The sequence below is a fragment of the Excalfactoria chinensis genome, chromosome 5 (genome assembly GCF_039878825.1).
Source record: "Excalfactoria chinensis isolate bCotChi1 chromosome 5, bCotChi1.hap2, whole genome shotgun sequence".
Classification (NCBI taxonomy): domain Eukaryota; kingdom Metazoa; phylum Chordata; class Aves; order Galliformes; family Phasianidae; genus Excalfactoria; species Excalfactoria chinensis.
The window spans coordinates 29070789-29098581 of NC_092829.1; the positions used below are offsets into that span (position 1 = coordinate 29070789).

At 36.7% G+C, this 27793-nt stretch overlaps 1 protein-coding gene across 31 annotated transcripts in view; it reads left to right on the forward strand.

Moving 5' to 3' along the window:
• Positions 1–27793, forward strand: part of GPHN (gephyrin) — a 240785-nt gene that overhangs the window by 83178 nt on the left and 129814 nt on the right. For all 31 annotated transcript variants that reach the window (XM_072337125.1, XM_072337092.1, XM_072337096.1 and 28 more), the window contains exon 3: positions 13099–13156. In XM_072337125.1, coding sequence (XP_072193226.1) covers positions 13099–13156 — 58 coding nt within the window. The remainder of the gene's footprint in view (positions 1–13098; positions 13157–27793) is intronic.

A 27793-nucleotide genomic window follows, 5' to 3' on the forward strand; every position in this document is an offset into this window, starting at 1 on the left:
TATTTAACATTGAATCATTTAAGAACATTTTAATTTCCTAAAAGGGGTCATGTGGAGTGCAGCATCAATAAAAGATCCTGTTTCAGTCAGGAGCCTATCAAGTGAATGTTCCATTTTCTGTCCTGAATATATGCTTGTTTCCTTTGGAGCCCTGACAGAGTGAGAGTTCTGTTGTTCCGTTAATATATGTAATCTCAGTCTTGGCACTTCAAATGTTGCAGTGTGTGTACTTCATATATTTATGAGGAATATATATATAAGAAGTAAGAGAATGTAGTTGTAAGAAATTTGCCTAACTGTTGCTGTCATTTATCCTTGTAAAGGATTTGTGTTCCTTGACAACTTGTTTAGAGAGGCCTGTCCTAAAAGTTGAGGATCAAGAGGGTAATGTGCTTTTTTTATCTAATTCTTTTTCATAGCCACTTTCAACATTTGGTTTCTGTTCCAGTTGCCATCTGGGAGTCCTAGATGCTGAATCACACATGCTGTTATTTCAAATGTTTTTTATTGTTACAGCACCTCAGTACCTAATTGTAAATTAGAATATGGCTGTAATAAGCTCTGTGTAATTATAGAGCACAAGAACAGTGGCTGAAACAAAAAATTAGCAATGTCAGACAAAAGGTAACAGATTAAATAAGTGGGAGATGACAAAAAAAAAAAAAAACTAAACCAAAACAAAAAAGCAATCAACCAACAGTAGTAGAATGTTAGCATAGGAAACAGTGATCTTAGATTGCCAAAACTTAATTATTGTCAGATATTGTCAGTAGACATTATTGCAGAAAGGAATGGTAAATGGAGGAACTTGAAGGAAATTAACCAGTTTTAAGTATGCTTAGGGACCTAGGTTCCTCCTATGTCTGTTAAAGGATAAGGTGAGTAGGAATCTCAGTGGGGTGCCAGTCATGATGTTGCCTGGTTGTGCTTGCTGGCAGCCAGCAATTAGTGACATCTCTCAGGGGTCAGTCCTGGCATCAATATTCTTTAATGACTTGGATGATGGAGTAGATTCAACCCTTGCTGGCTTTGTGAGACGCACCAAATTGGTGGTCAGTGTGCTAGAGAGCAGAGGCAGGAGAAAAAGTGCTGACAGGAACCTCCTGGAGATCAACAGAAGCACATACGAAGTCTTGCCTCTGGGATTAGCAACTCTATGCAAAAATAGAGTACAGGCTGTACTGGTTAGGAAGCAACCCTACCAAACATGAGCTGGGGTAGCTCAAGAAGCTGAACATGAGTTAGTGGTGTTACTCCTAGGAGTAAGGCAGTCAATTCATCCTGGATGTGCTAGACAGAGTGTAGCTAGCAGATCCAGATGACTGGATTTGTTCAGCCTGGAGAAGAGAAGGTCTTAATCTCTCTGTCTGCAACTGCCTGACTGAGGGTTACATTCAAGGAACATTGTCTTATACTGCTTATTCTTCATGATTTCTTGTCTTATACTATTTATACTTCATGGTATATTTTATCTTACCTGTTGCTATGTTGTTTCGAGGAAAGAATTAATATTGTTGAGGTAATATAATAATAGATGTGTGCAAAATGAGGAGCATTAAATAAAAACTGCAGGAGCCGCATTAGATTTTTCATTTACTTTTTAACTGCACGTAATAAAAGGAATTTATACATTTATTCATAAATTAATACTTTTATTATTTGGTTTTCCTTATCTGTTGGTGCCTGGTCATCTTTAAATATCAGTATTCTAATATTAGTCTAAATTATCAAACTTGTATAAATAATTAATTATGAAATGCCATCTTACCCTGACCTGTGATGACAGTGATGTTCCCTTTCTTCTTGCTCTTTGTGAATAGTTTAGATGAATTACACTTTGGGCTGAGTTTCTATAGGTTTCTATAAAACAGAAATACTTCATTTGTAAAGATGATAGAAAGTATAAGGGGTTTCTAAAAATGCAGAGGAGAGGGAAGAGGAAGTATATGCATGAACTCCTCAGGCGCCTGTGAGTAGAGTCATTTTGCCTTTTACTCCAATTGCTAATCATCCCTTGAGCTGTTTTTCAGCAATGCTCTGTTCTGCTGCTCAGTTTGTTGTTCTTCCTAGCCATGTTATCTTTCTTTGTTAGTTTGGTTGATTTGTTGTTTTATTGTTTTTTTGTTGTTGTTTTTTAATTTTCACAAATCACTGGAAAAACTGATGTGGGAAGAAAACTACCACATCTTAAAGTGGTCTGAATGGATTCTAGTTATGAAGTCCAGGTATCTCTATACACAAAACAACGTTAAGATATGAATATCCATGAAGGCCAAACATACATACTGTCCTCAGTGTCTTTTTGAAAGTAGAATTGTCCTAACCATCTTTAATTTCCTTACTGCACTGTGGTTCTGGAAGTACTGTGCTAAGTATTAACTGTGTTAGTTTTGGTGGTCATTCACCTAGTAATAGGTACTTAGTCTTGTAATGTATGGTTATTCAAGGAAATAAAGTCTTAATTCAGTGTGAATCTGTGGTAGAAGTTAACAACAATATTTCAGATGCCTCCAAGCTATGTGTGGTACTTGTCAGTGGGATTGCAGGATAAGTTTCTTTTAAGACTATTCTCCAGATTTATGAAAGGAATCATTAGATGTTCAAACGTCACTGCTGCTTTTAAAGATGCTGTTATGTAAGAGAATTCTAGACAACATTTCTGCTTTGGAAGATGTATCCTTCTGTCACTTTTGCTATCTTTATCCAGGCAAACTGACCACAGCTCAATGATATGGAATATAAACGGTGACACATGAAGGAATTTACTTAGTTTACAGAAATATAAATGCCACAGTTCTGTTTCCACTCCTCTTCAACCTGTACTGGTGCTGGAACTGAGGGAGAAATCAAACCTCTTCCTCCTCTGTGTTCATCAGCTTGGGAATGGCCAGAGGCATGCTGAGGTTATCAGGGCTGTTACAGGCACTGTCACCCAAAGATATATGTGCAGTGTCTACTGTGCATATGAGTAAAGTATCATTGTGCAGTCAAATCTTAAAGAAATAAATCTCAACTTCTGTGGAGTAGGTTACTCTTCTTTCTAAATATCATACTTGGAGAAGCATAATTATAAAGAAGAAATGGGCAGCAGCAAAATGAAGTCTGGGGATTGCTTTATCTAGTTTTCATTTTTACTTTTAAAAGAACATCACACAAAACAGACAGCAGAAGAATGTAGCTGATAGTGACTTACAGGGTGAGTTAAAGTTGCAAGTAAAGAGAAGTTAACCATCACTTTTCCCAAATGGATTTTGTTTTTGCAGGCTATTTGGAAATAGTATTGGGTTCTTATTTTAGTACCCGAATCAAACTAGATTTGTAAATCCACACACCTCTGATGTTGTCTGACATCCAGGTTTCCTTTCTTGCCACGTGTCTGAATACTGAAAGAGTGGGGTTGTAATTAGTTGTGACACGAGTTGAGGCAATACATCAGTAGCTTTTATATTCTTCTGGAAACATTTTATTGGCATGTGAATGATCAGTTGCAAAGAAATAAGTGAATGATAGCTTCAGAAAACAAAAATAAGAATGCTGAGGACCCTGATCTTGAAAAAAATATGTTTCAATAACTTGAGTCTGAATTTTGCATAAGCATTTTATAAGCTTCTGTACAATAAGGATGATGACTTCAGAAATGGCTAGGTTATATGGAATGGAGATAATTATATTAGACGTGCAGTGAGGTCTCACTTTCTATATTGTCATTAATTCTATTTGTCTACAGAAAGTTCCACTAAGTATGAGGAGGGATGGATTGAACGTGAGGTTTTTTTTTTGTTTGTTTGTTTGTTTTTTTCCCCTCCTGCATTCCCCAGCTGATAGCAAACACTAAAATTCTGTTACTGGGTCACTGCTTTAATCACAGTTTAGTTCTGCTGTTTAGACCACATGAGATAATACCTGAGCAAGTACACCAGTATGTTTGGAAAAATAAAAGAAAAAGGAAAAATGACTTCAGGCCTACTATTTGTACCTTTTTTGGTTACAGATTTTGTAGGAAAGGGGATTGAATTTTCATTTCCAATGAATTTGTTACAATCCCAGATACAAAAAGGCGAAAGCACATGACAAGTGGTGTGATTTTACTTTCCTTCTGGGCCCAACTTAATTGGTTTAATTAAAATTACTATCCCTGAGACTCCTGTATCATTTTGTGATTTCAGAATTGTTGGATTTTATTTGTAAAACAAATTATTTAAAACTTCTGACAGTCTTCTGTCAACTCTGTGATTTACTTAATTGAAGAACAATTGATGTAGAATCTGGAATGATCAAACCATTTCCATGTATTCTCTGCTTATTTTCTTCCTGAGTTTGGGTCTTCCTGCTCTCACCTTTAGTCAATTTGTGGAACAAAGAGATTTGCAGGGTGCTTTTAATCCTTATCACAGAATGGACTGTGATTGCTCTTGTCAGCATATCATGTGCAATTCATTCCAGCTTATTCTCTAACATCAGGGGTCCCTGCATTTCTACTATTCCACCTTCTGAGTTATATTCTCTGCCAAACTTCATCTCTTTTTAGAACAAACATTTATTTATTAGCCTTAGAATAAACATGTGTGTGGTTAGTGCTGTTAGTGCTGGTATTTTCTAAGGGAAAACAAAGGGAAGGGAAGATAAATGCTGAAGTTAGTGGAAGGAATATACTGGGGTGTGAGAAATGCATATATAAAAAGGTGTTTTGGTATAGGGTGAAGAGTGTCATATTTTTTTAAATCCATTTTTTGAATGGATTATAAGTCTGTTGTAGAGGTGGCCAATGTTAGTTTGTGTTTAAAAAAAAAAAAAATTAAAAAAAATCCAAGCTTTACAATTTCTACTAGTGGTGGGTCAACTTATCTTCCCAGGGGAATCTTAGTATTTGTTTAAGATTGTCTTTCTTTTACAGTTGGGCAGAAGCAAATAGAACTCTACTAAAATGATTATCTGCAAAAATAGCTTTATCCTTCTGCTTAGTTTTCTGCAAGGAGTTATGGTAATTTACTAGTGGAATCTTTCATTTCCTTATCATATTGCCTAAATCCTTTAATTTGCTGTGGCTTCCATGAGAAGCAAAAGATCACTTTCAGGCACCCAAAAATTTTGCTTTCAGTTGAGGTTTCATGAGGATTTCATGACAGGCAATTGCTAGCAATCTATATGCAAATGCTGTGTATTTCTCTTACGTACATACTTACTAGAAAAATACCTGCTTTGCTGTACCACATTATTTCCTATAGGATGAAGTAAGATCAAATGTAATTATTTTCTTTGCTGTTACTATAAATATTTCATACAGTGTTTTCAAAGTCCTCAGTCTACCGATTGAATCCCAGCATGAGTATTAAATACATATTTCTTTATCTAAGTGGTGAGAATGTGATTGTTTTTGTGATAATAATTTTTGTCTGCTTTTGCATATTTTTCTCTGAGGAAATTTTAGATCTCTCTCATGTTGTTTAATGAGCTGGCTGGTCAAGCATCTGATGCCCCGGTGGGAACTTTCAAAGTCACTGAACACATTTTTACTTAAATCTAGCTGACATTTCTGTCTGTTTGATTTAATGTATGATTTCCAAAGTTAGATTACCAATCAGATGGAGCACAGTATAGTCATTCCTCTGTGCTATAAACAAGAATGCATCCAGCAGAAAAGTGGCCTTTTTGCTGTTGGTCTACATGAAAAGACCATTTTCAGATTCTACTTGTATTTTGGGAGACTTTAGAGTCAGATTTACTTGAAAATAAAATGTATCTATAGTGAAATTTCAGTGTGTGGAATTAGTCTGTGGTATTTCATTTTTAGCCCGTTCTAGATGCAGTGCCTTTCTCTTTTGTAATCTGGTGTTAACTACGCTATACACAGTATAATATAGCGATCCCATAGTATCTACAGGAGATTAATTGCTCACAGATTTTTTTCTAGAGCGCATGTTTTCAGATGTTGTCCTACGCAGATTTTTCATGTAGTGTTCTGAATGCTACATTGCCTGACAAAGTTGAATGCTTTTAAAGTCTTGAAATAATTTTAAATTTAGAGATATTCTTTGTATTTAATTTCATTCTCTTCAAAGATTGTAAAATGTCTTCTATGTGCATACCTTATCTCTTGCTGTGAATCATAGAATTGCTCAGGTTGGAAAAGACCTTAAAGATAGAGTCCAACCACGACCCAACCATACTACCCTAACAGCCCTTTGCTAAATCATGTCCCTGAGCACCACATCCAAATGGTTTTTAAGCACATCCATGGGTGGTGACTCAACCATCTCCCTAGGGAGTCTATTCCAGTGCTTAACTACCCGTTCTGTAAAGAAGTTTTTCCTGATGTCCAACCTAAACTTACCCTGGTGCAACTTGAGGCCATTTCCCCTCGTCCTGTCACCAGTGAGACCAGCCCCACTCTCACTTTAAGCACGTTTCAGATATTGGAAGAGAGCGATAAGGTCTCCCCTCAGCCTCCTTTTCCCCAGGCTAAACAGCCCCAGTTCCTTCAGTCGCTCCTCATAGGGTATATTCTCCAAGCCCTTCTTTGGACCTGCTCTAGCATCTCAATGTCCTCTCTTGAGTGAAGTATGCCAGTATAAATAGTAAGAGCTTTGAACAATTGCTAATATATTTGTTTAGTGAAAATCAAAAGTTAAATAGTTTTTGTGTATCATAGAAGGTTCAGAGTTTCTCTTTTCCCCAGTATCTTTCTTCACTGTGACAGTTAAAAAAAAAAAACAACAAAACAAACACAAAAACCTCAAGCAAATGCTGAAATTGTTGTACATCCGTTTGCATTGTCCATTTTATTTCCTCTGGGCTTCAAGCCTGAATTTCTTGGAGATTCCACTTCTGTGCATTTGTGTTACTTGTTAGACAGGAAATATTCTGATAAGTGAGGTGAAGAGGGAGCATCCTACAGATCAGTGTTTAGGCTGGCCATAATAACACCCAAAAGAGTGATGTCCAGGTGTGCCCTTCATCCTGACCTAAACCAGTTACTGAGAAGAGTGTGTGTTTGCGTTCGTTATTTCGGTGAATATTTTGAGCACAGTATGTTGAAGTTAGACTAATTGGAATAAATTAAAAAAAAAAAAGGTGGTATGGATTTAATTATTGGATCCAGTTTTCAAAAAGATTAAACGTGCTTTATCTTCAACATGTATTTCCCCACATGCACCTTGAAATAAGCAAAAATGTTTTCACAAAGCATTTTTCAGGCTCTTTTCTACAGTTCATCGTTGGCACACGTCCAACAGTGTGAGATCTAGCCTGGCTTTCTCTAGCTGCCAATGTTCTCTTGTGTAGGAAGTTAGCCCAAAATAGTATGCCTTCTTACTGCCTTATCTCAGGGCAGTTTAATGATTTCTGAAAGGTCAATAGAAACCAGTATCAATTAATGTAGCACTGTGTGTTCTCTAATGCATACTTATACTGGTAGCAGGGAGCAAGGCTTCAAATTCTGCTGCCTTTCTTCAGGACACTCCAGGAGCTGGATCTGTAGGTGCTCAATGATTTGCTGACATCTCATGGGTCACCACTATGCTGGCTCAATTGGGTCAACTTCAAGTGCTGTCCTGGTCAGTTTGCTCTGGCAGCAGCAGTAGTGTGTATGCATGTATTTTTCATTCAGTAGCCTTGGATAACTTGACCATGCCTTCAGAATTAGCAGTAGGCAGTCAAGCTTACTGTCATTTGGTCTGTTCACAAGCATATTCTCCTGCGACTGTTCTGCTTGGTCTATAAATCAATCAAAAGATCCTAATGGTAGATTATAAGTATTTTTATGACATGGATCTAGGAAAAAAATGAGCAAAAGTTTCTGAGTTTTGCTTTCCTTCTTAGAGTAAGCAGAGTTTCACTGGGAGGTTTAGTGACAGCTTGGTATCGTTTAGATAGCGTAATCTATCTGAAGAAAGATGAATGGTAATTAAAGTGGCATCGGAGAACTTCAGCAAATGACAGCAGCCAAGCTGGCTGTACTGATATTTTTAGAAAACTGACTTCATTGCATTCAGCATGACTCATTTATTAAGTTAGAATCAATAGTTCAGCTTCTTATGGCAGTCAGTGAATATGGAACAGTACAATAAGAGCGTGTTCTTATCTTTGGTCAACCCTAGGATTATAAAAGCTGAACAGAATTGGTTCCATGCAGGCTCACAAGTGTCTTTGCACAAACATGTTGTAGTTATGCAGTGACAACATAGTGCATCCACCTTGCACGTACATGGACAAAGGAACAGAGGGGTAAACCAGAACAAAGTTCAACTTGGAACAATAATGAAAAATAAGATTGTGACTATGTATGGGAGAATGGTAATCACAGCCTGAACCTCTGATTAATCAGCTGAGGCAAGTATGGGGTCAGCTGTGGGAGCACAGGTGAGAGTGATGTAGCTGTGCTCCTGAAAGGGGTGGAGCTTGACTCCATCCCCTCTGAGACCTCATTTAAGGGCTGACTCCCACTGAGGCAGCATCTCTTGGAGACTGCTCACCAGTGAGGACAGCTCCAGCTTCTTCAGCCAAGGCACCACCACTGGTGAGTTTTCCTTTACTTATACTTTCTGTACATTTGCTACCATCTGTATATTAATAACCAATACAGACTATTATAAGGTTATATCCAGAATAAATTGTCCTTACTAAGAGTTACACTTTATTTTTCATTAAACTTTGTTACCTTGAATTCTCATCTGATTTACTAATGGGATATTTGAAACAATTCATTGTTTCTAGCCTCCATTTGAGCAGAGTTCCTCCTGGTTTTTAACATTTCTTTATCTGGATGAAATTCAGATCTTTTCTCTTTGATAATGTTATGATTTGATTTGTGAAATAGTAAGCTTCTATCTGTTCCAAAGCAATTGTATTGACCTTACTTCAGTATATTTCCTATATTTTCCTAATTTCTGAGGTTGCTCTTTCAGCTCTTCTTTGAACTTGGTTTTAAATCCTTGTTGTGAGCTTCCTCCTACAGTCTGTCCATTACATTTCTTTCTGGGATGCACTTTTTATTCTAAAAGTTTCCTGAAAAAAGACAAAAAGGTTGTCTGTGTGCTTTTTCAACACTTATGTGAGATTTCTGATTTCCTAATGATTTTTATGGAATATCTGTCTAATCTTTTTGGATTTTCTTCTCGGAGACCTCTGCTAGTTTTGTCCAGTATAAGGTGTGGTTCTATGCTTTTTTTGTGTTAGTTCTAATGACTATATCTGGGAATACTTTCACTTCTTTTCTGCAAGGGGATTAGGGAATTGGAGTGGCTTTGTTACTTGCACGAAGTGGGATACAAACTCCATGAGGTAGACATGAATATAAATTGTGGGAATTTTCAGAAATTATCTGTTGTATACACACACAAATAAACTAGAGCCAACTAGAGTTTGGAATAATTTCACCGTTAAATAAAGTTTGGATGAGGAAGGCTTAGAGCATTAAGTCTCTACAGATGACCACTTTTTTGGCTTAATGAAAGTAGCTGGGTGTATATTTAGCTTTGCTCTTGGTTTGTTGTATATTCATTCTGAGAGAAAATGCTATTTGTGTTCTAGGATGCTGGCTGTTATATTGTTCAGCTTGAGAAAAATGCAATAATAAGAGCAGACTGTGTGAAAGATGAAGTGTGAATCTGCATGAAAAATGGATCCCTGCTAAACTGAATTCTGGGCCTTCTAATACGTGCTATGCTGTGTTGTATTCTGGTGTACAAAGTGTTCTGTAGCAGATGCATGCTCTTGGTAGCAGATCCTTTGCTTTTCTGATTGCAATGTAATTGCTTCTTGAAATGCTACAATCAGAAGAGGTTAATGTAAAATGTTTTAATAGTCTGTGAACAAAATCAATCCACGAGAGAGACTTATCTCAAGAAAATGAAAAAAATGATTGCCAAGTGCTCATACTTTGCCAGACACAGTTGTGGTGCATCATTCATTCTGTAGGTACCTTGTGTAGACGAAATCTCCTACCTGACCTCTGTTAAGTGTTAGTGTTCAAGTTCGGGATTTGCAAGATAATGTGTAATTAATAGTGACATGTAAATGTAATTCAGACAAATCTTTGAAATCTGATATTCTCCTTAGGTTGGATATGCTGATTAATGCAATGAATTTAAAATTTGTTTTGATTTTACTGTTGTTTTGTAAGATTCTTCTCGTTTTCTTCCTCATAGATACCTAGTTACGTAGTAAACTCAATTCTGTGCCCCACACGTATAGTAATTACAACCAGTAGAAGAGTTCAGTCTGTGTTAACTGGGTCCCACTGATGTGTGGGCTACCTTTAAAATTTTGTGAAACTCTCAGCCAAATTTTGTACACAAAGTCAAATGTCTTTATTATATTCCTCCGTATTACCAAATTTCCATGGCAATACTGCATCTCTTTTCCAGTAATTATAAATGAAGGGAAGTTCTGAAATGAAGAAAGGATTACAGACTCTGGAGCATTTATAGACCTGTATATTTATGTGCCTGTTGTTTTTCCTTCGGTATCAAATGTGGTATTACTTACTTGTGTAGCCTGGATTTCCAAGCTAAAGATGTCATTGTAAGGTCAAAAATGTATTTAGATGTGGAGAGTTGGAGCTAAAAGTGCAAGGCTATTTAAGCAGTACTATATCTTTTAATGTATTTTTCATTCTCAAAACTATGAAATTGTGATAACTAACATTTTGAATGTCACTGCATTTTGCTATTTTGTGTGTAAGGAAAATATCTGATTCACTAATGTACAACAGCTACTTTAAAATATGTGTTATGGTTTTGTGATTTGGTTGGTGTTGCTATTGCACATCAGAACATCATGTGGGATAATGGGAGTTAAGGAGACAAGTTCTTTCTTTTTTTTTTTTTCTTTTCTGTGGACTGCCTTAAATGGGCATGGGGGGTGGGGGGCACCGGAGGGAAGGTCGGGAAGGGGACGGGGTTTTTGCCCGGGTTCCCTGCGAGGAGACAGCGTGGTCGAAACTTCCCGCCTCCCGCAGCCCGTCGGTGAGATTTGGACTTGTTTTTTCTCCTTGTTGAAACTCTCTCGTTGTTGTTTAGTGTCATTGGGTTCATTAAACTGCCGTTCATCCTCAGATCGTTCTTTTTTTTTTTTTTTTTTCCTTCTTTTATTCCCTCCTAGACCCATTCGCAATCTCCCTTTCCCTCTCTCGGAGCGCACGTGGCCGGGCCACGCCGCACCGCGCTGTTAGAGAGGGGAGGTATTTTGATCCTTCTCTCCCTGGGTTTGCTCTAGAGAGAACTCCGTGACATTATTCCACCGTTTGGATTGTTACTTGTTAGTTTTAGAGTATGGTAAATTCTAGACACAAGCTTTGCAGAAATGTTTGCAGACAATGATGCTCATTAGTGCTTTAAGCAAGCTAGGTGAGTTTACTGAGTCCATTATTACTTTCTTTGTGGTTTTTTTCTGATGTTATGCCAAGGGTGGCCAGTAAAGGATGTCCTACTGGTGGAGTTCTGACAGCAGATACTCTGTGTTTCCCTTCTGCTAGGGGATGCAAAGATATTGAAGTTAGTATTTGGGTACTTCTAACATGAATGGATCAGAAACAATTAAAAAAGCCATGTTCTTACAGAGGCCACATGCCAGTAGCAATCAAGAGCAACTCATGTTCATGACATCTGATCCATTCTTTGTCATGGTGTTAAAGAAAGCCTTTATCATGGTGTTAAAAATAAAAGCTTTTATTATCTATCTTTTTAACAGCTATCCCTGGCAATGACCTTTGAACAAAGATCAGATACAATTAAAAGTAAAACCTCACATTTTTACTTGTGGTGGCAAAAAAAATTCTCATGGTTCTCTTCAGTGTTCATTTGCATTGAGGATGAGCAGCAGAGGAAGGTGCAGAGGACATAGGAAAAGCTACATTTTCTGACCATCTATGATAAATTTGAATGCTGTAGTATCTGGATCCTGTCTCTGTCTTGGTAATCATAGCTGATACTATTTGGAGCACTGATGAACTTTGGAATTGACTTTTTCTGTGCAGACTTCCTCTTCTATGTCTAAAGCCCTCGAACTGTTAATTTCTGAGAGTGACTGTAGAGATATGGATGGGCTGGATTTACAGAGAAAATCTTAATGTATTTTCTCTGTTACTCTTTGTTTCCCTTTTTAGGTTGAGTAAGCAATGTGTATAACAATTTCAAGATGGAATATAAGGAAACACATCTGTGTAGAAATGCTGACAGTTGTCAGGAAAAATCTCGTAACATGAGGATACACATACAAATACATATTTGATAACTGTCTGCTGCTTTACAAAAAATATTTTCTTATGTAGGACCCAGAAAATGTCTGCTGTTGTTGTGCAGAGCCAGCAGGAAGGTCATTAATGCTGTTATATTTTTAGGTCTGAATTGTCACTATCAATGATGCTGCTTCGTAAAATAAAAGAAGCCATGTTCACATGTCTCTGGGAAAAATACAGTAGTAACCACCAAATATTAACCACCATGTATGTATGCTACATGGTCTTTATTCTTCCTCAGTATGTGGATGATTATTTATCATAAGATTTTGCAAGATGCAGACAAAAAATCCCTACCTTTTATCATAGCTTTTCAGCAAATTGAATGTGGAACAAAAAAGCAGTTTTTCCTTATCAGTGCTAACAATTCCACTTTGTAATTAGTAACTGTGAACATGAAGCTGTGGAAACTGAGGTTTTTGAAGCTTGTACAGTTAGAAAATTTCAGTTTCTAGAATTGCATTTGTATACGCGTAAGGTGTGCTAACAGTTGAGTGAAATACAGGCACAAAGCAGGTCAGGCCTAAAATATTTAAACTCTTCCATACAGCTTAGAAAAGAAATAAGATGACTGACGTTGGTTAATGCACTTTATAACATCCTAGCAATGGTAGTTCTGCTTGGTTGACGTATATCTTATGGTGGAATTGAGTGAAGGACACTGTGTATCTGAGAGGTTTTTTGTTGTTTTTTTTTGTTGTTGTTGTTTGTTTGTTTGTTTTTGCTGTTGTTTTGGGGCTGGGTAGGTTTTACCTTTGTATTGACAGGTGGGATTTTTTGCATTTTGGAGTGGGTCACAACACTGTTAACATGCCGTGCTTTGTGCTTTTGATTCTGAGAATATTTTCTTCTCTCAATTCCAGATTGGGTGGGACTATATCTGCATACAAGATAGTGCCAGATGAAATAGAAGAAATCAAGGTACAGTATTACTGCCTTTCAACATTGATTTTTTTTTTTTTTTTTTCTTGGAGAATTACAGAAATGTTGTATTAGAAACCCACATTATTTCTTGCTTTGAAAGGCCTATAAAGTACATAGCCTGTCTTTACTGTCCTGTTTGACAAAATCTGAAGACAGAAAACAAGAATGATTATAAATATTGCTTATCTGAATTGATTGCTTGTCTGAAAAAAAATAATCAGCCTAACTTAAAAACTTAAATAGAATTGGACGCTTGTTCTTTCCAGATGCTTATAGTCCTTCTTTTAATTTATATAATATGTTTTCAGTAAATATTAATCTTGGTATTTATTTATGCATCCAAAGCATTAAAAACTGTACATCAAAATCTTAAAATTGTTTAGTAGTAAATTATGGTTAGTAATAGTTTCATTCCAGTGTACGAATTGATGAATATATTTACACTGCTGAAATGTTTTATCATCCACTCAATTTTAATCTAGTGTCACAGAATAATTAAAAAAAAAAACCACACAGAAATGATGTTTATAGTAAAATTCTCAGATCCAAATGTAGGCATGTAAAATAGAGTTTTCCTTATTTTCAGAAGCGTATCTTACCCTCATCTGAAGTGGGCTTTGGCAGGGTTGATTCAAAAAATTTGTGTAATTCAGAGCATCAGTGTTTAGATACATGAAGACGTGCAGGACTATTGTGGACATTAACATAATAAATAAATATTTAGAGTTCTGTTGCTTCTGAAATGAAAACCATGACCAATTCTTTCAGTGTTATTTGTGCCTTAAAGAGGACAGAATGAAATCTTTGGTACTCAAAATCATCAAAAGCTCTTTGATTTGGAAGGATGACAACAATGAATTTACATTCAGTGTTTTAGCGATTTATGTCAGTTCTTAAATGGAGTGCTATGTGGGAATTTAGCCTAAATCTGTTAACATGGTTTCTGTAACTGGTGCCTTATTCCTTTCAGTTGGCACTCGGTTATTCTGACCTATTGTTTTCATGTGTGCAAAGAGACTTAGTAGTGTAAAATACAGTAAATGGAAGTGGTTGCAGAATTGTTTGATCTGGACATAACTCCATGTTATGTAAAGCTGTGAGGATTTATTCTTACTCAGTTGACATCAAATCCAATATAAGGAAATACAGTGCATCTGCTTCAAAATCAAAGCCATCACTCCACAATCAAAGTAAATATGTTTTTCCCACCTCCAAGATACATGGACTCCCCTATTCTAAATTACTAAGAGGAACATGACTTAAGCTTAGATCCGACATTTAGAGTTGGGCAGTAGAAGAGAAGAAAGAATGTTTACAAAACTTAATGAAGTTGACTAATATTTTCCTAGCATTCAGAGAACTGTACCATAACTATAAAAACAAAAATGAGAAAAATCTGAAACCACAGACTATATCCTTTTATATATATAATAAAGGATAATAGATTTGGAGTTCTTGAAGTATTTCTGGCTTTATTTTGCAAACAGAGTTAGTTAATGAAGAAAAATGGAGTACTAGGAAATGAGAAATATAATTTTTAGGAACTTACTGAATTAGGTGTGCTTGTTAGTCAAAGATTTGGGTTTTCTCCAGTTGCTTACTAAGGAAGGAGGTGTGTTCTGATTTTTCATCTCTTTCTCAATTAGCCTGAAACTGTAGTGAACAGCTAAGGGGTTAAGAACCTTCATCATTGACTTCTGTTAAACCAGGATATGTGTGTGAAAGGAAGATTGTATTGTTCTAAATCAGACCTGATAGAAAAAAAAAAACACTTGCGTTACTTGTTTGTGGCAGCTGTCTTGTCTTGTTCAGGTAATGTTTTTTTAGTTGTGACAGAAGTCAGCCACCCTGTCGTACCTTATGTGATTGAACTTCTCATACTGTGATATGGTATATGTTTCATATGAAAAAAGGCACGGCTGGAAGATGCTGTGACACAGCAGCATGGAGTATAATAAACAAACCTATTTTGAAACAGAAGACTGTTTGTGTGCATATTTTGAATAACAGCTACCAAACAGGGAGGCTGACCATCCTTGCAGTAGAGACAGGGAGTCTTAACTTCAGAAGGGTTCTTTAAGCAGGTTAGAGTGGGGAAAAAAAGAGAAGTAATAAAAGACAAGGCAAGTGAGGCTGTTGGAATGTTACATTTAAAGGTGATGTAATCTTCTTCCAAGCACAGTAGTACAGAGATATTTTGTCTCAAAACTATCCCTATCCTATTTAAACTTGGAATATTAGGAGTTGGCAGAATATGCAAGGAGAATAGCTCTGTTTTTTATTATAAGATTTATCTTGACAGGTTGCTGAATTAAATCCAAGGAGTTTGAATAATCATGTTTTCTGATCTCAAAAATAATAAACTGCTTGCTTAAATGGCAGAAGAGGGTACTTTATTAGGCAGAGAGTAATAATTATCATGACAAATAAATAAGTAATTTTGACAGCTGTTCCATATATTCTAGAAAAGGTGGTAGATTACCTTCTTTTGTAGCTCAAAATAGCTTATGAGGAAAATGAGTACAGATTTACTGATTTCACTGATGCATGTAATTACTTCTTAGGTAGGGTACTATTGTAAAAAGGATTCTCTCCGTTTGGGAAAAGGAGAAACTCTGTAATCATTAGCACCTGTCAGTTGGAATGTGTCCTGAGAAGTTTTTTAAAAAAAAGTTTCTAAATGTATTAACAGTTTCAAAAATAACCTGCATCATGTTCCCCTGTGTGTGCATATGTATGTATATGAGTTGACGTGTCCACACGGCAATGCTCAGTAAATTTCAGTATGTTTACAATGTTTCCATTGTAAAGTGTTCAGAATGTAGTTGTCCTTGCATTCGAGTCCGTATAAGTGATTTTACTCTGTGTATATTTGTATAGTGAGATCACATATTGCTTGTGAATTTAGAATATTGTCTGTATATCTGTGAGCTTATTTTTGTGAATGAGTATTTGGTCAATGCTGGGTAAAATCAAGCTGTGCTTTCTTGTTACCAGAGTTATGTAATGACTTGGGTAGGTATAGACATACAAATAAGGACTATATATGACAGAAGAAATAGTGTGTGCCCTATCCACCCTCATGCACCTTTATCAGGGTTAGGAAGAACTGAGTGGAACTAATTGCCATCGCAGTTTCTCAGCATCTACATCAGTCTGGATATGAGTATGATGCAACTCAGGTTGCCTGTTCTTGTGTCACAGATGTGTAGGCTCACAAAGTGAGATCACTCAAACAGTGATCATGCAAAGAGAACCATCACAGGTTCTCCTCCCCGCTCCCTCCCTCCTCCCCCCCGCCTTGAACTCTTCTAGAATATAGAAATGTCTTCTATAACAGGATCTTCAGTGCTTTAGTCAGAAAAACTATCAGAGCAGGAAAAACAGAGTGGATGCACACCTGTCATTTTCTGATTCCTATCATTTCTCTAAATTAGTTAAAGCAAGAACACTTGATTTTCAGGACTTGCTGGATTTAGAATACTGCAGGAACTGATGAAGTCATGAAACATAAGAATTACAGCATATTTCTGAGAAAGTGTAATTTGTTTGGACTTTCTTTAGACATCTGTTTTCTACAAAATTACTTGTCCTGTAAGCAGTGCTCTTTACTAAGTAGTAAAAATACATTGCCTGATTTGAGCATTGCTCATTCACTATAGTTGTATGTTCTCTCTAGAGGAGTGCTCTTCTAGGCCAAATAATGTAATATACGCAGGGACTGGAAAGCATAGGTCAGACAACACTGGCCTTGGAGAGCATCTTTTAATTGGAGAGTTTTAAAAAAAAAAAGCAAAACAAAGAAACTTTGTAGCAAATGTAACCTTTCTTTATTTCTAGTTAATGACAGACACAATACTGTTTTGCTCACAATGTTGCTCTAAGAGAAAAGAGTAATTTATGATTATTATTGATGTGTATTTGTTTTGTACCTGTATGTAGTTTTGCATATGCAAACAGTAATGTCTTTTGGTTTACAATACCACAATGTGCTTTTTTCAGTTGCAGTATGCTGTTATAAATACATAATGTTGTGAAGGGCAGTTGAATGAATGAAATTTCTTAAAAATATTTGATTTGCTTGAATTTGCAAGTCAACAGCAGAGACGAATATAAGTGCTTCCCCATATATTTTTCATGTAGGATTGCATGCATCTTACTGTCTTCTCAACACCATAAATGAATGTGACAGCAAGTGTCAAAAAGTAAAACATGTTGGCATTGGATTTCATTCTTGTAATACTTGAGCTCTGAGGCAGATATCCCAGTGTGGAGAACGAGATTAGATTGTTACTTCTGGTGGTAAATTTTGAGTAATCTTTTTTTAGAAGTACTTTTTATTATTGGTTGTAAATTTAGATGTAACCTATTTATGGGCAAAGATTGGGTTTTTTTTTTAGTCCATTTGTCCACCCTTTCACACAGAGATATGCTTTAAACTCATCAAAGAACACCTGTAATTTTTATGTAGTTGATCTTCAAATGAAAGCACATATGCATAACATCTTAAAGGCTGCGTTCAAAGGCTTTTTCCCAGAGTAATGATCATTTTCTTTTTTTCTTAGAAGAATGTTCCCTTAGCAGTTTAGTATGTGAAAAGTTTAATTCTTAAAGTTCATTTACTTTAGATGACCAATGAATTCATGAGGTTTTAACTTTCCCACATGATCATACTAACGAACTTATGAAGAAAGCTGATTCAGTGTTAGTGCCCTCTGCACCTCAGAGCAAGGATGGACTTCAATTAAAACAACAAAAAAAAAAAAGTCATTTGAAATGACTACAAATAAAATCAGTCTATCCAGAGACATTCTCTGAGATCTTCTGCTTTGTAGACCATGTGCCATCACATACACTAGAATCTGTCTTTTGTGCTGATAGGAGTAGATGATGAATCTTATGTGAGCTCTGTGTGCAGCCAAGAGACACCAGCCATGATGCCTCAAAGCATTTTCACATTTATCAATGGGTGGAAAAAATAAGTCAGCAAGTGTCTTTTTGTTGTTCTGTGTTACGCTGGATGCTGGCTTGGAATCTGGACTTTCATTGCCAAGCTTGGCTGGAGGACTGGAACTAATGTCCAGGCACACTTTTATTCCAGTGCAATATGAGTGTTTCCTTAGAGTACCTCTTCTATTGCAGTAAGGTCAGGCTTTTTTCCTTGTTGTTGTTGTTTCCATTTACAAAGCTAGCAGACATTGTGGATATAAGCTTTGATTCTTGGATTGTTTCTTCTGCAACTGATAGGTTTGAGAGTTTTTGATCAAAGAAGGACATGACTGTTTTCTGTGTCCAGCTGTTTCTACCTCGAGTTTTTGTTTAGAAGGTGCTTAGAGTGCACTCAAGAGGCTTAATTTACAGAAATCTGTTTCTTTAAGCCTCAGTGGAATATGGATATTGATGGCTTTCATAGATCTCTCAACTAAAAAATCATATGTACAAAAGGAATGTAAAAGCAGAGATGACCGAGGTCTGTGTAAAAGTTCCTTTATTGTAGGACCAAAGCTCTGCCCTTGTGGATGTTCCAGGATTTCTTTTGGGCTCATGGAGTTGTTGCCACTACCACTATTACTGACATATTCTGTTTTTCCCCTCTATCGTACTGTACTGTCTGAGAGAGTTGCATGATGTAAACCAGCAAATGGGCGAAGTTAAGCATCCATTCCTTTTGGCATCTAGTGCCAAGGAGGATGATCAGCTCTTTATGTTATCTGGAAGACAGCAGATATTTAGGGATGGCCCAGATTTCTTTACATCTCTTATTGATTGAGCTCTGATCGCTGTCTTGACTAGAGTGTGTATCAAGCACTTTTCTGCTTTTCCGGCAAGGTCTCCCAGTGTCTAGTACTCTGGACTAAGTGGACTAACTTCCCATGTGAAGATAGAGATTGCCACTTGTTTTCCTACCATCCTCATTTTGCATTTCATGGGCTCTCCTTGGAGACCTCATGGCTCCAGACATGAAGTTGAAATGCTGTGTCATCATTTTAGCAATATTATTGTTTACTTTCCAAAGCAAAACAGTTCTTTAGTTCTGTAATGAGAGAAGTGTTTCTAGGATGTAAGAGAAGAAATAGATGAAACTTAAACTACCAGACAAATCGGAATACTGATGATATTTTGAGCCTTTCTGGTTAGTCAAAACTTATGTGTTCTCAGTACTGTTGCCCTTAAGGGAAGAGATGAATGTTCCTCAGGTGGTGCATTGCTATGGTTCTGTTTGCTTATTAAAACTTCCTTAGAAATAAATGTTGCAAATGAGAAACAAATGGCAAGAGGTGATACTCTTGTTCACAGGTCTCTTCTTGTTTTTCAGCAAGCTTAAATAAAAAAGAAATCTTTGCTTTTCTCTGTGACCATAGTAACCAATTTTCTCTGAATTTCCTCCTGGCTTTCTTTCATTTTCAGTTTTTGCCATGTACGTATCTCTGTGTTACTCATCACTTGAAGCGTAGTTAGATTTTGAGGCTTTTTCTTGTTCATTTGTTTTTGAGACATTTTCTTATTCCTCTCATAAGATCCAGTGTAGCAGGCAATGCTTTCTGTAGCTTCCATTCTCATTGGAAATGCCAATTCTTAAGTAGGATCTAACATAGCCTGAATGAGGAAAACATGGATTAGCTTCATTAAACACCAGATTGCTTTTGGCAAGTAAAATAATCTTATATAAAAGCCCTTGTCATTTTCCACATGGCCTGTTACATTAAGTTTTGTTTCATTATATTTGCCCTGTAAGAATGTGTTCTGGTAGCTCTGCTTTAGAGATTTATCAAAGAAATGTTAACGCTGTCCTATCACAACTGGGGCTTGAACAAGTCTAAGGGAGATCTAAGGCATGATCTTTATTTTTTTGCAGTAAATAGTTTTGTCTTAAGTTCTTTATTTTAGGATTGCCAAAGGAGATGTGTTGGTAGTATGTATGTGTGTGTGTGTTCATATATATATATATATATATATGTATACATACATATATATGTGTGTGTGTACATACACACACACTTATAGAAAAGGAAATCAGTTGTTTATTATACTTTCATGTTCTACAGCATATGGTCTCAAAATGGTTTAGTAGTGAATTATGGAAGTTATTAGATGCGGAGGAATTGAGGGTAACTGAAATAACTAAATTATAAAACATCTAATGCAATTAAGCAGAATTCAGTATTGTGCTATGTATAGGAGGTGTGAAAAATCCTAAATTTGCATATAAAACAGCAGGCGTTGGTTGGACTATTGCTGTCAATGAATGTGGTCTGAGAATTGTGCTAGTGTGCTTACTGTTAGCTCAGTGTTCAGGAGCAATTGGAATAAAAAGTGAGTTACTAGGAAAGGAACAGATATCAGGACATAAGACCTTATATGTTATCCATGAGCCTCTCCCACTGTATACAATGGTGTGTGAAGGTCTGATCCCTCAGTCACAACATTGGCACAGTAGGGATAAAATGATTTAGCATCAAGAATGATCTAATTTATAGCACTACTTGCATATGAAGAATGGATAAAGACAGTGAAACTGGTATGTTAACAAATATCACAAGAAGTTGTTTCTTTCTAGACTTATGGCAAATTTTAAATAACCTCTCATGCTTGATTTATGCAAATTGTAAGACTGAAAGCAGATGTTCAAGCTTTGATTGTATGTATTCTGCTGGTTGATAATTTACTTATTTTAATGAAGTTCTTAATAACAGGTTTTACCTAACATTGTTGAAGTTGAAACCTTATTTCATCATCACACAGCAGTCATTTCATCTTCAGAAACTGGTTCTGGGATTGCATTTTTTTTCTGAATAAAAGATATAGCTGATAGACTACAGATAATTCAGCTAAAATAGTGGAGCTTATTTTGCTTTCATATAATGTTATCTGTCTGGATTGTTTTTTATGCTACGTTTTAATGACTTGATTGGAAAAATATGTTAGGAAAACGCTGAAGATGATATCTGCCTCCCTGTGGTATGCAAGCCTGCAACCTATTATAAGATAGCAAAGCTTAATATTTGAATATGTTTACATCTAATTAAACGTTTCTGATCATTAAAATTTTTTGTGGTACCTTAATCCTACTTGCCATTATTTACCCTATCACATTACTAATCCACTGACTAAAACAGAGGAAGAAAAACTTCTTGAAGATTTCAAAAAGGAATCAGGTAAAATTAACTATAGTGTAAACCAGATGTGGTGGACCATGTGGCTAGAGGCATTTTGCTCAGATGCTTTTATTGTCAGATGCAAAAGATGGATTTAGATGAGATTTTTTACAGATGAATCTTTATTTCAGAACATACATAAAATGTATGTAAAATGTATATAAAGTTTTAAACGAATTATCTGTGTTATTGAGTATACCAGATAAGTGTCTCATCTCACCTCAGACAGTCCAGAGCCTACTTTGTGATATGAACCAAAGTCTGGGAAGCAGGCAGTTATCAAAAGTATGCAACTGTTTTGAACTAGCAGGCTGTAGTAGACATGTCCTCAGCCTCCAGGACATATTCTCATACTACAATATATTAACATTACAGACAATTAGAGATTTGTAATATAGCACCATTATTACAAATGCACTGCTACTGCCTAAGCTTCATAAGAGCGCCCAGCCATGCTGGCAGGCTGTCTCAAACAAAATTATAGTTTAGGCCAACGATGTGCACCAGTAGTAGGAAAACATTTGTGAACGTGCACCCCCAGTAGATGTATATTTATTTATCTTTAATTTATACTCATCTGCTATTAACATTCTAATATTTTCTTCCTGCATGCCAGTGGATCATCTTGTCTATCTCCTAGAGTGTGTGCAGCCCAGTTTGGATACCACTAACCTCAGTTGTTGAAATAATGTACCGGTTCAGGGAGCATCACAAAAGTGTCAGTGGCTTACAGGTTGGTTCAGCCCAGTTTTCTGACTAGTGGGGCGGAGGGATTTCACAAAATCCACACCTCCGGAAAAGGGAAACAGGGGACTGTGTGCCCTGGTGGTGCAGTGGTAGAATTGCTGCTTGCAACACCGGTGGCCCGGGGTTCGAATCCCCCCTGTGGCGCAGGGGGTAGAAGTGCCGCTTCGCTACGCAGAGGGTTCGAAACCTGGGAGTTGGACTCTATGATCTCTAAGGTCCCTTCCAACTCGCACGATACTGTGATACTATGATACTGTGTGACTCCAAAATAATTAAAAAAAAACAAACAGTGGCAACGATCTAAGGAGAAACAAATTAATATACTAAATATGGTATCAGAATGCAAGATAACACACTATAATACAATATAATTAGAATTGAAGCTAATAAATCAAATATAATGAGAGAGTATCTGAAAGCTGTAGGCCTTACAGTAATACTGAAGTAGTGTGCGTAGTCAGGACAGGCAGCAGCAAGGAGAGATGAAGAGAAAAGCTGCAGATGACCCATCAATGCCTTACATGCATTCCACCCTGTGCAGGAATGATAGCAGCACAGCAAATAGTCTTCTGGGGAACATAGTTTCTTCTCTTTGGTATGCAGAACTGGGGCATTAATACTTTAATTCCCAGTACACTACATGGTGTTATGATGTGGAATACTGATGACCATAAAACCATGACAAGTAGCAAGCAGAGAAAACAGCCACGATTTTTTGGCTGGTTTCTAGACTGCTCAGTACTAATTGCTCCACAGCTGATAGGATTCTTAAGAGTGATTTTGAATTCTCCCCCACTTTTGTTTTACATACATCAGGTGTTCCAAGTCAAGTTAGTTTTTATACTGCCTTTCTGGTCATAAGCTCCTGAAAATCACCCAGCATTCAGTATTGCGTGTGAGATGTTTGCAAAATTACAGGAAAAAATAAAGGCAGAGGTGTTACTTGGACATATTAGTACCTGTTTTATGGAAGATTCTCCTGACAATAATGGGTTGAAAGGATCCAGATAAAATTTGCAGGCTGAAAGGAATAGAATTGGCTCCTAAAAGCACACAGGAGGGAATAAACAAAAAACAGCAACAACAATAAAACTTTTTCAAGAACATTCCACGTTGCTTTTGCAAGATAAAAAGCCTTACTGTGTTAATAAATGTTGATAACCACCATATTTTATAATTGGCCAGTATATGTTTATGTTAGTCTGTGGCATGGTTTATCTTCATGGTGTATACTTTTGAGAGCTAAGAAGTGATGTCACAGGGTGAGAAGCCTGATAGAAGTATAGGGAGCAATTATTGCCTGAATTGTATGGGCCCATCTTGAGTGCAGGCATCAGTTGCCTAAGGAAGTGAGATCAGGCTGGTCAGTTATCTGAAATAATTATGGTTGGAACTAAAGTAGATTGCTAACAGAATACTTTGATATTAGAATGCCCTTGATGTAGCTTGCCGTGACTGAAGTCTGAATATTTGCTTTTTTGGAATATCTTTGATCACTATGTGGAAATGTTTCCTAGCACACACCTATCTAAGCAAGAAACATGATACGCTTCAAGTTAAATACTCATAGAAGGTTAAAGTTGGATGTTTCTCTTTTTCAGTATTTTTGTCCTTGAGCTTTTCATACATTCTTTTTCTGGATACCCTTGTGATAAAATAGCTAGCATTTTGATTTTATTTCCTGTGACAGCATTTCTGTACCTTTTGAATTATCAGTAGGAGTTTCAGAAATGATGTGACTTCACTGTCCTTAGAGTAATATATAAAGAAGCGAATGCCACTGAGTCATCAGAGTTCAGTAAAGGTGCAGTGGTTGCCGAGTTTTACTTTTTAAAATATTTTCACATAAAAAAATATGCAAGGATTTCTAGGACTGTTCTGTCAGAAATGTTTGTGTTCAATTTCAGATGCCTCATCATTGTGACAAACTTAGGTGGAGTGTTAAGATTGCAAAAGTAACATATATTTGCTTGTGACATTTCTGTACAGGCTGCCATTTCTGTTTCCTCTTGTTATTTATCATCTGCTTTGTTACTGTTGTTATGTTCTGTCAAAGCAGCCTTGTATTTAAAGATTACAAATACTCTAACAGTTTCCATGTCCTGCTTCGTTAGTATGATGATAAAAACCACTCTACTGAATGCAAATGAAATGGTCTGCTTGCCTGTGGAAATTGTACTGCTTAGTACTGTCATTTGAAAGGCTGCTTCTGCATTCTTACCGGTGAAGTGGTCATGGTAGTTGAATCTCATTTGAGAAAAGTGAGGACTACATGACATTTGTCTGTCTTGAATATGAAGCTGTGTGTCTAAGTATATCTTATAAGATAACAGCTTAACATCAAGATGTTTTAAAATTCTTGTCCTTTGTTGACAAAAATAGAAAACAGTTCTTTATGTATTTGGAACAAAGAACATCTTCTGTACCTTAATAAAAATGTATGGGGAATAATGATATGTAGAAAAAGGCAGTTGTAAAAATAAAGGCGAGTGTCATTTGGGACACTGAAGCTAATGCTTTAGTTTTACTGAGTACCCGTAGGCTGTAAAAGGCAACAGACTTTTGTCTTCAGGCTGATTTGAGGAAAGATGCTTAAGTTTAAAATGAGAGCTGAAGAGAACTGTTTTACATACAACAGCTTGCCTTCAGAGGGTGGTTAAATAGTAGAAAAAGAAAGCTGAAGGAAATATAATTGTCCTTATAACTATGAATTTTGAATATGTTTGAAACGTGGTATAAAGGAATGATCAGCTGTCTTCAATTTTTATCCCTTTTTATGATCTTAGTATACTAAGAACATGTTCTGTCATCAACAGGTACAACCTAATTCATCAGAGTTAACGAACTGTATCCTTGTTTTTCTCTGCATGCATAATATGTTTCACTTAAGTTACTTTACCTTCTAGGTTTCAAAATCAGGAATAAGATGCAGTGCCTCAAATGTTGTTTGTCAGGGAGTTTCATATAATCAAGGACGCAATGATTCTGTGAAACTCCCTAACAAATATTGTCTGGGTAGATGTTTTATGCTGTCTGTAAGTTCAAATAGAAAGTAAAAGCAGCAAAATTAGCTTAAAACTGAAACTGCAGTATAAACAATCTTTCTACTGTCCCTTCTAGGAAAAGATAACTTAAAACAGTTCTCAGGTTGGTGCTGATTCTCTTTAACACAAATCTCCATGAGATTCTGGTTTACACCTCTCCTTAGTCTTTTATTACTGACAGGAAAATGAAGGTAACATCCAGAGTCTGCAAAAGAATTAAACAGTTTTTTATCAAAGCTAAGACGGACATTGAAATCAATCCAAAGGAAAGAGATTACTGATGGAAAATTTTCTAGAAGTAGATTAGTGAGAAATTCAATTTCCCCACAAAAGCGTCATTCCCAGAAAGGATCGTAAAGGGCTGAAGTCTGCTTAATGTTACCCTGCACTTGTTTCTTGTGCAAAATAGTATCATTACTGTAAATGTGGATGGCTGGACGGTAACTTGCTAGTTACAGCCTTCAATCCAATATATTTAAAAGAAATGGCAAGCTGCTTGTAAGTGCATCACTTACATCATCATTATTACTTTTTTTTTTTTTCTATAGATGTTCAAGGCCACAATATATCAAACTCAAACTTCCTAGTAGCCAAAGAATGAGATAGAAAAGCAGGTGTTTTTATTAGTAAAGTTATGTAGAGTGTAATGTGCTGTTATTTCCAGTGAAATATATTTGCTGTAGCCAATTCTCTTATGATAACGTAGAGGTATTTTGAAATGAAGGTGACAGACCAAAAATGTATAGAATGTTTTTGGAGTTAGAAGTGAAAGCTGTAACAGCACCTATAGAATTAATGGACTACTACATGATCTCTGGCATTTATGAGATAATAGCTACACTAGCCTGGAAATTGGCTCCGTATTTTAGATTCAATCGGTACTGATGATTACAGTTGCAAAATTAGAAGTCCTAAATGGACAAAGTATCAAGTACTGCACTTAGATTCACAGGTGCGAGTATAAAAGCTCTTGAGATAACATTCCTTTGGAATTCTGAGTTTCCTGCTAGAGTTGGTCCTAAGTCACACATCTGTAACTATTAAGATCCTGAATCTTTCTTAATGTGTTCTAATATAAGAGATATTACTAGGCCTGTAGAGATAAGTCTTAAAAGACAGAAATGACTTAATAACTGCAGGAAAGAAGCAAGGATTTCTCCTGCTTTAAGAATCAGAAGCTGCAAGCACTGAAATAACGAAGGGATTCAATGTGTCAGTTTTTTGTTCTGCAGTGTGTGGGGGAAGACAGAGGGAAAAAAAATGATACTGGCTTCTTTCTGGATCTCTCTAAAAAGGCCCAGCAACAAGTGGCTAATAAAATATTTGCTTTCACAAGTCAGAATAGATAGGAAATAAATTTTACATCCCATCAGATGCTGGGAACCCTGTGTCTGTGCAAAACTGGATGAATCCCCAGATGGATTTCTCCGTGGCAAAGTGCTCTGATTGCGTCTGCGTGTATAAGTTCCTCCTTTTATAGGTCCTTTGAGCTACTTTCTTTTTCTCTTACAGGCAGATAACTATGCATAAAGGATGTCCTCTTTAGAAACTCTTGCCACATTGGTAGCAAGGCCAGGGTGATGCTGTGACCTTCTGCACCCAGTGAGAGCTGCCTGCAGGCCCCTCTGGTACTGTGATCTGTTGAGCTTCCTCTTCAGCCAGAGGATCTAGGCAGTGTGACCCAGGCCCAGTGACAGTGCTGGACACAACACAGCTCTCCGTCTGCCCGTGCAGATAACTGTTAGGTAGATTACTAGCTCCTTCGTCTACTGTGCCCTCTGGATCAGGATTGCTGCAATATTAGAAAGGTTGTAAATGGGAGATTGTTTGGCCCTTAATTTCAGAGGGCATTGCCCAGTTCTTGCTCACAGATACAGTTTCTGGCATGCTTTTCTTTATATGCTAATTCCACCTACTCTGTTACTGAAAATACTATCTGGATGACTATTCTGACTGTAGGCTCTTCCTCAGTCTCAGCAGTAAAGTGGCAATTGTCTCTGCAACGGAAAGTAGTAGTCCAGAGATAGCGTGCACTGCATGCATCATAATCCTCAAAGTAGAATGTGTGGGAGCTGATACAACTCTTTCAAAGGGGCAATGTGATATTTTTACTTACTATTGAGTTGATGCCTTTATTATAAACTGCACTGAACAGATGACTGCAGTGTGACTGTAACATGTCCAGAAAGGGAAATTTTGCAATTAAAAAAATGACAAAAATTACTTACATAAATGCTTTCATGCTAGAGACCCTATGTTAAAAATAGTGTGTGTATAGTGCAGGTGGTGCACAGTGGGAAACAACTCAAGCTTCTTGTGCCACTTTTTTTTTTTTTTTTTTTTAATATATAAATAACTCAATGTTTTAAAGGTTACTGTTTGTGTCTTCCTGCATCTTTAAAATAACGAACAAGCACTTCCTAGTCCAGAGGGCTTTCCATGGTTTCACAGCTCTAGAAGTGACTCATGCTTTAGCAGGGAGGGCTCTGTTCCTGTGAAGCAGCAGACATTTCATATGCATAAGCTCCACTTACTGTCTGATTCAAGTGCAGGGGTAACAATGGGAATGCACTTTTTCAGCTGGAACCTGCTGTACCTACAACTGCACTCCCTAAACATTTCTATAATTACTGAGTCTCCCTGTTTATCCATTTGGAAAGCTACTGGAGGAAAAAAAAAAAAAAAAA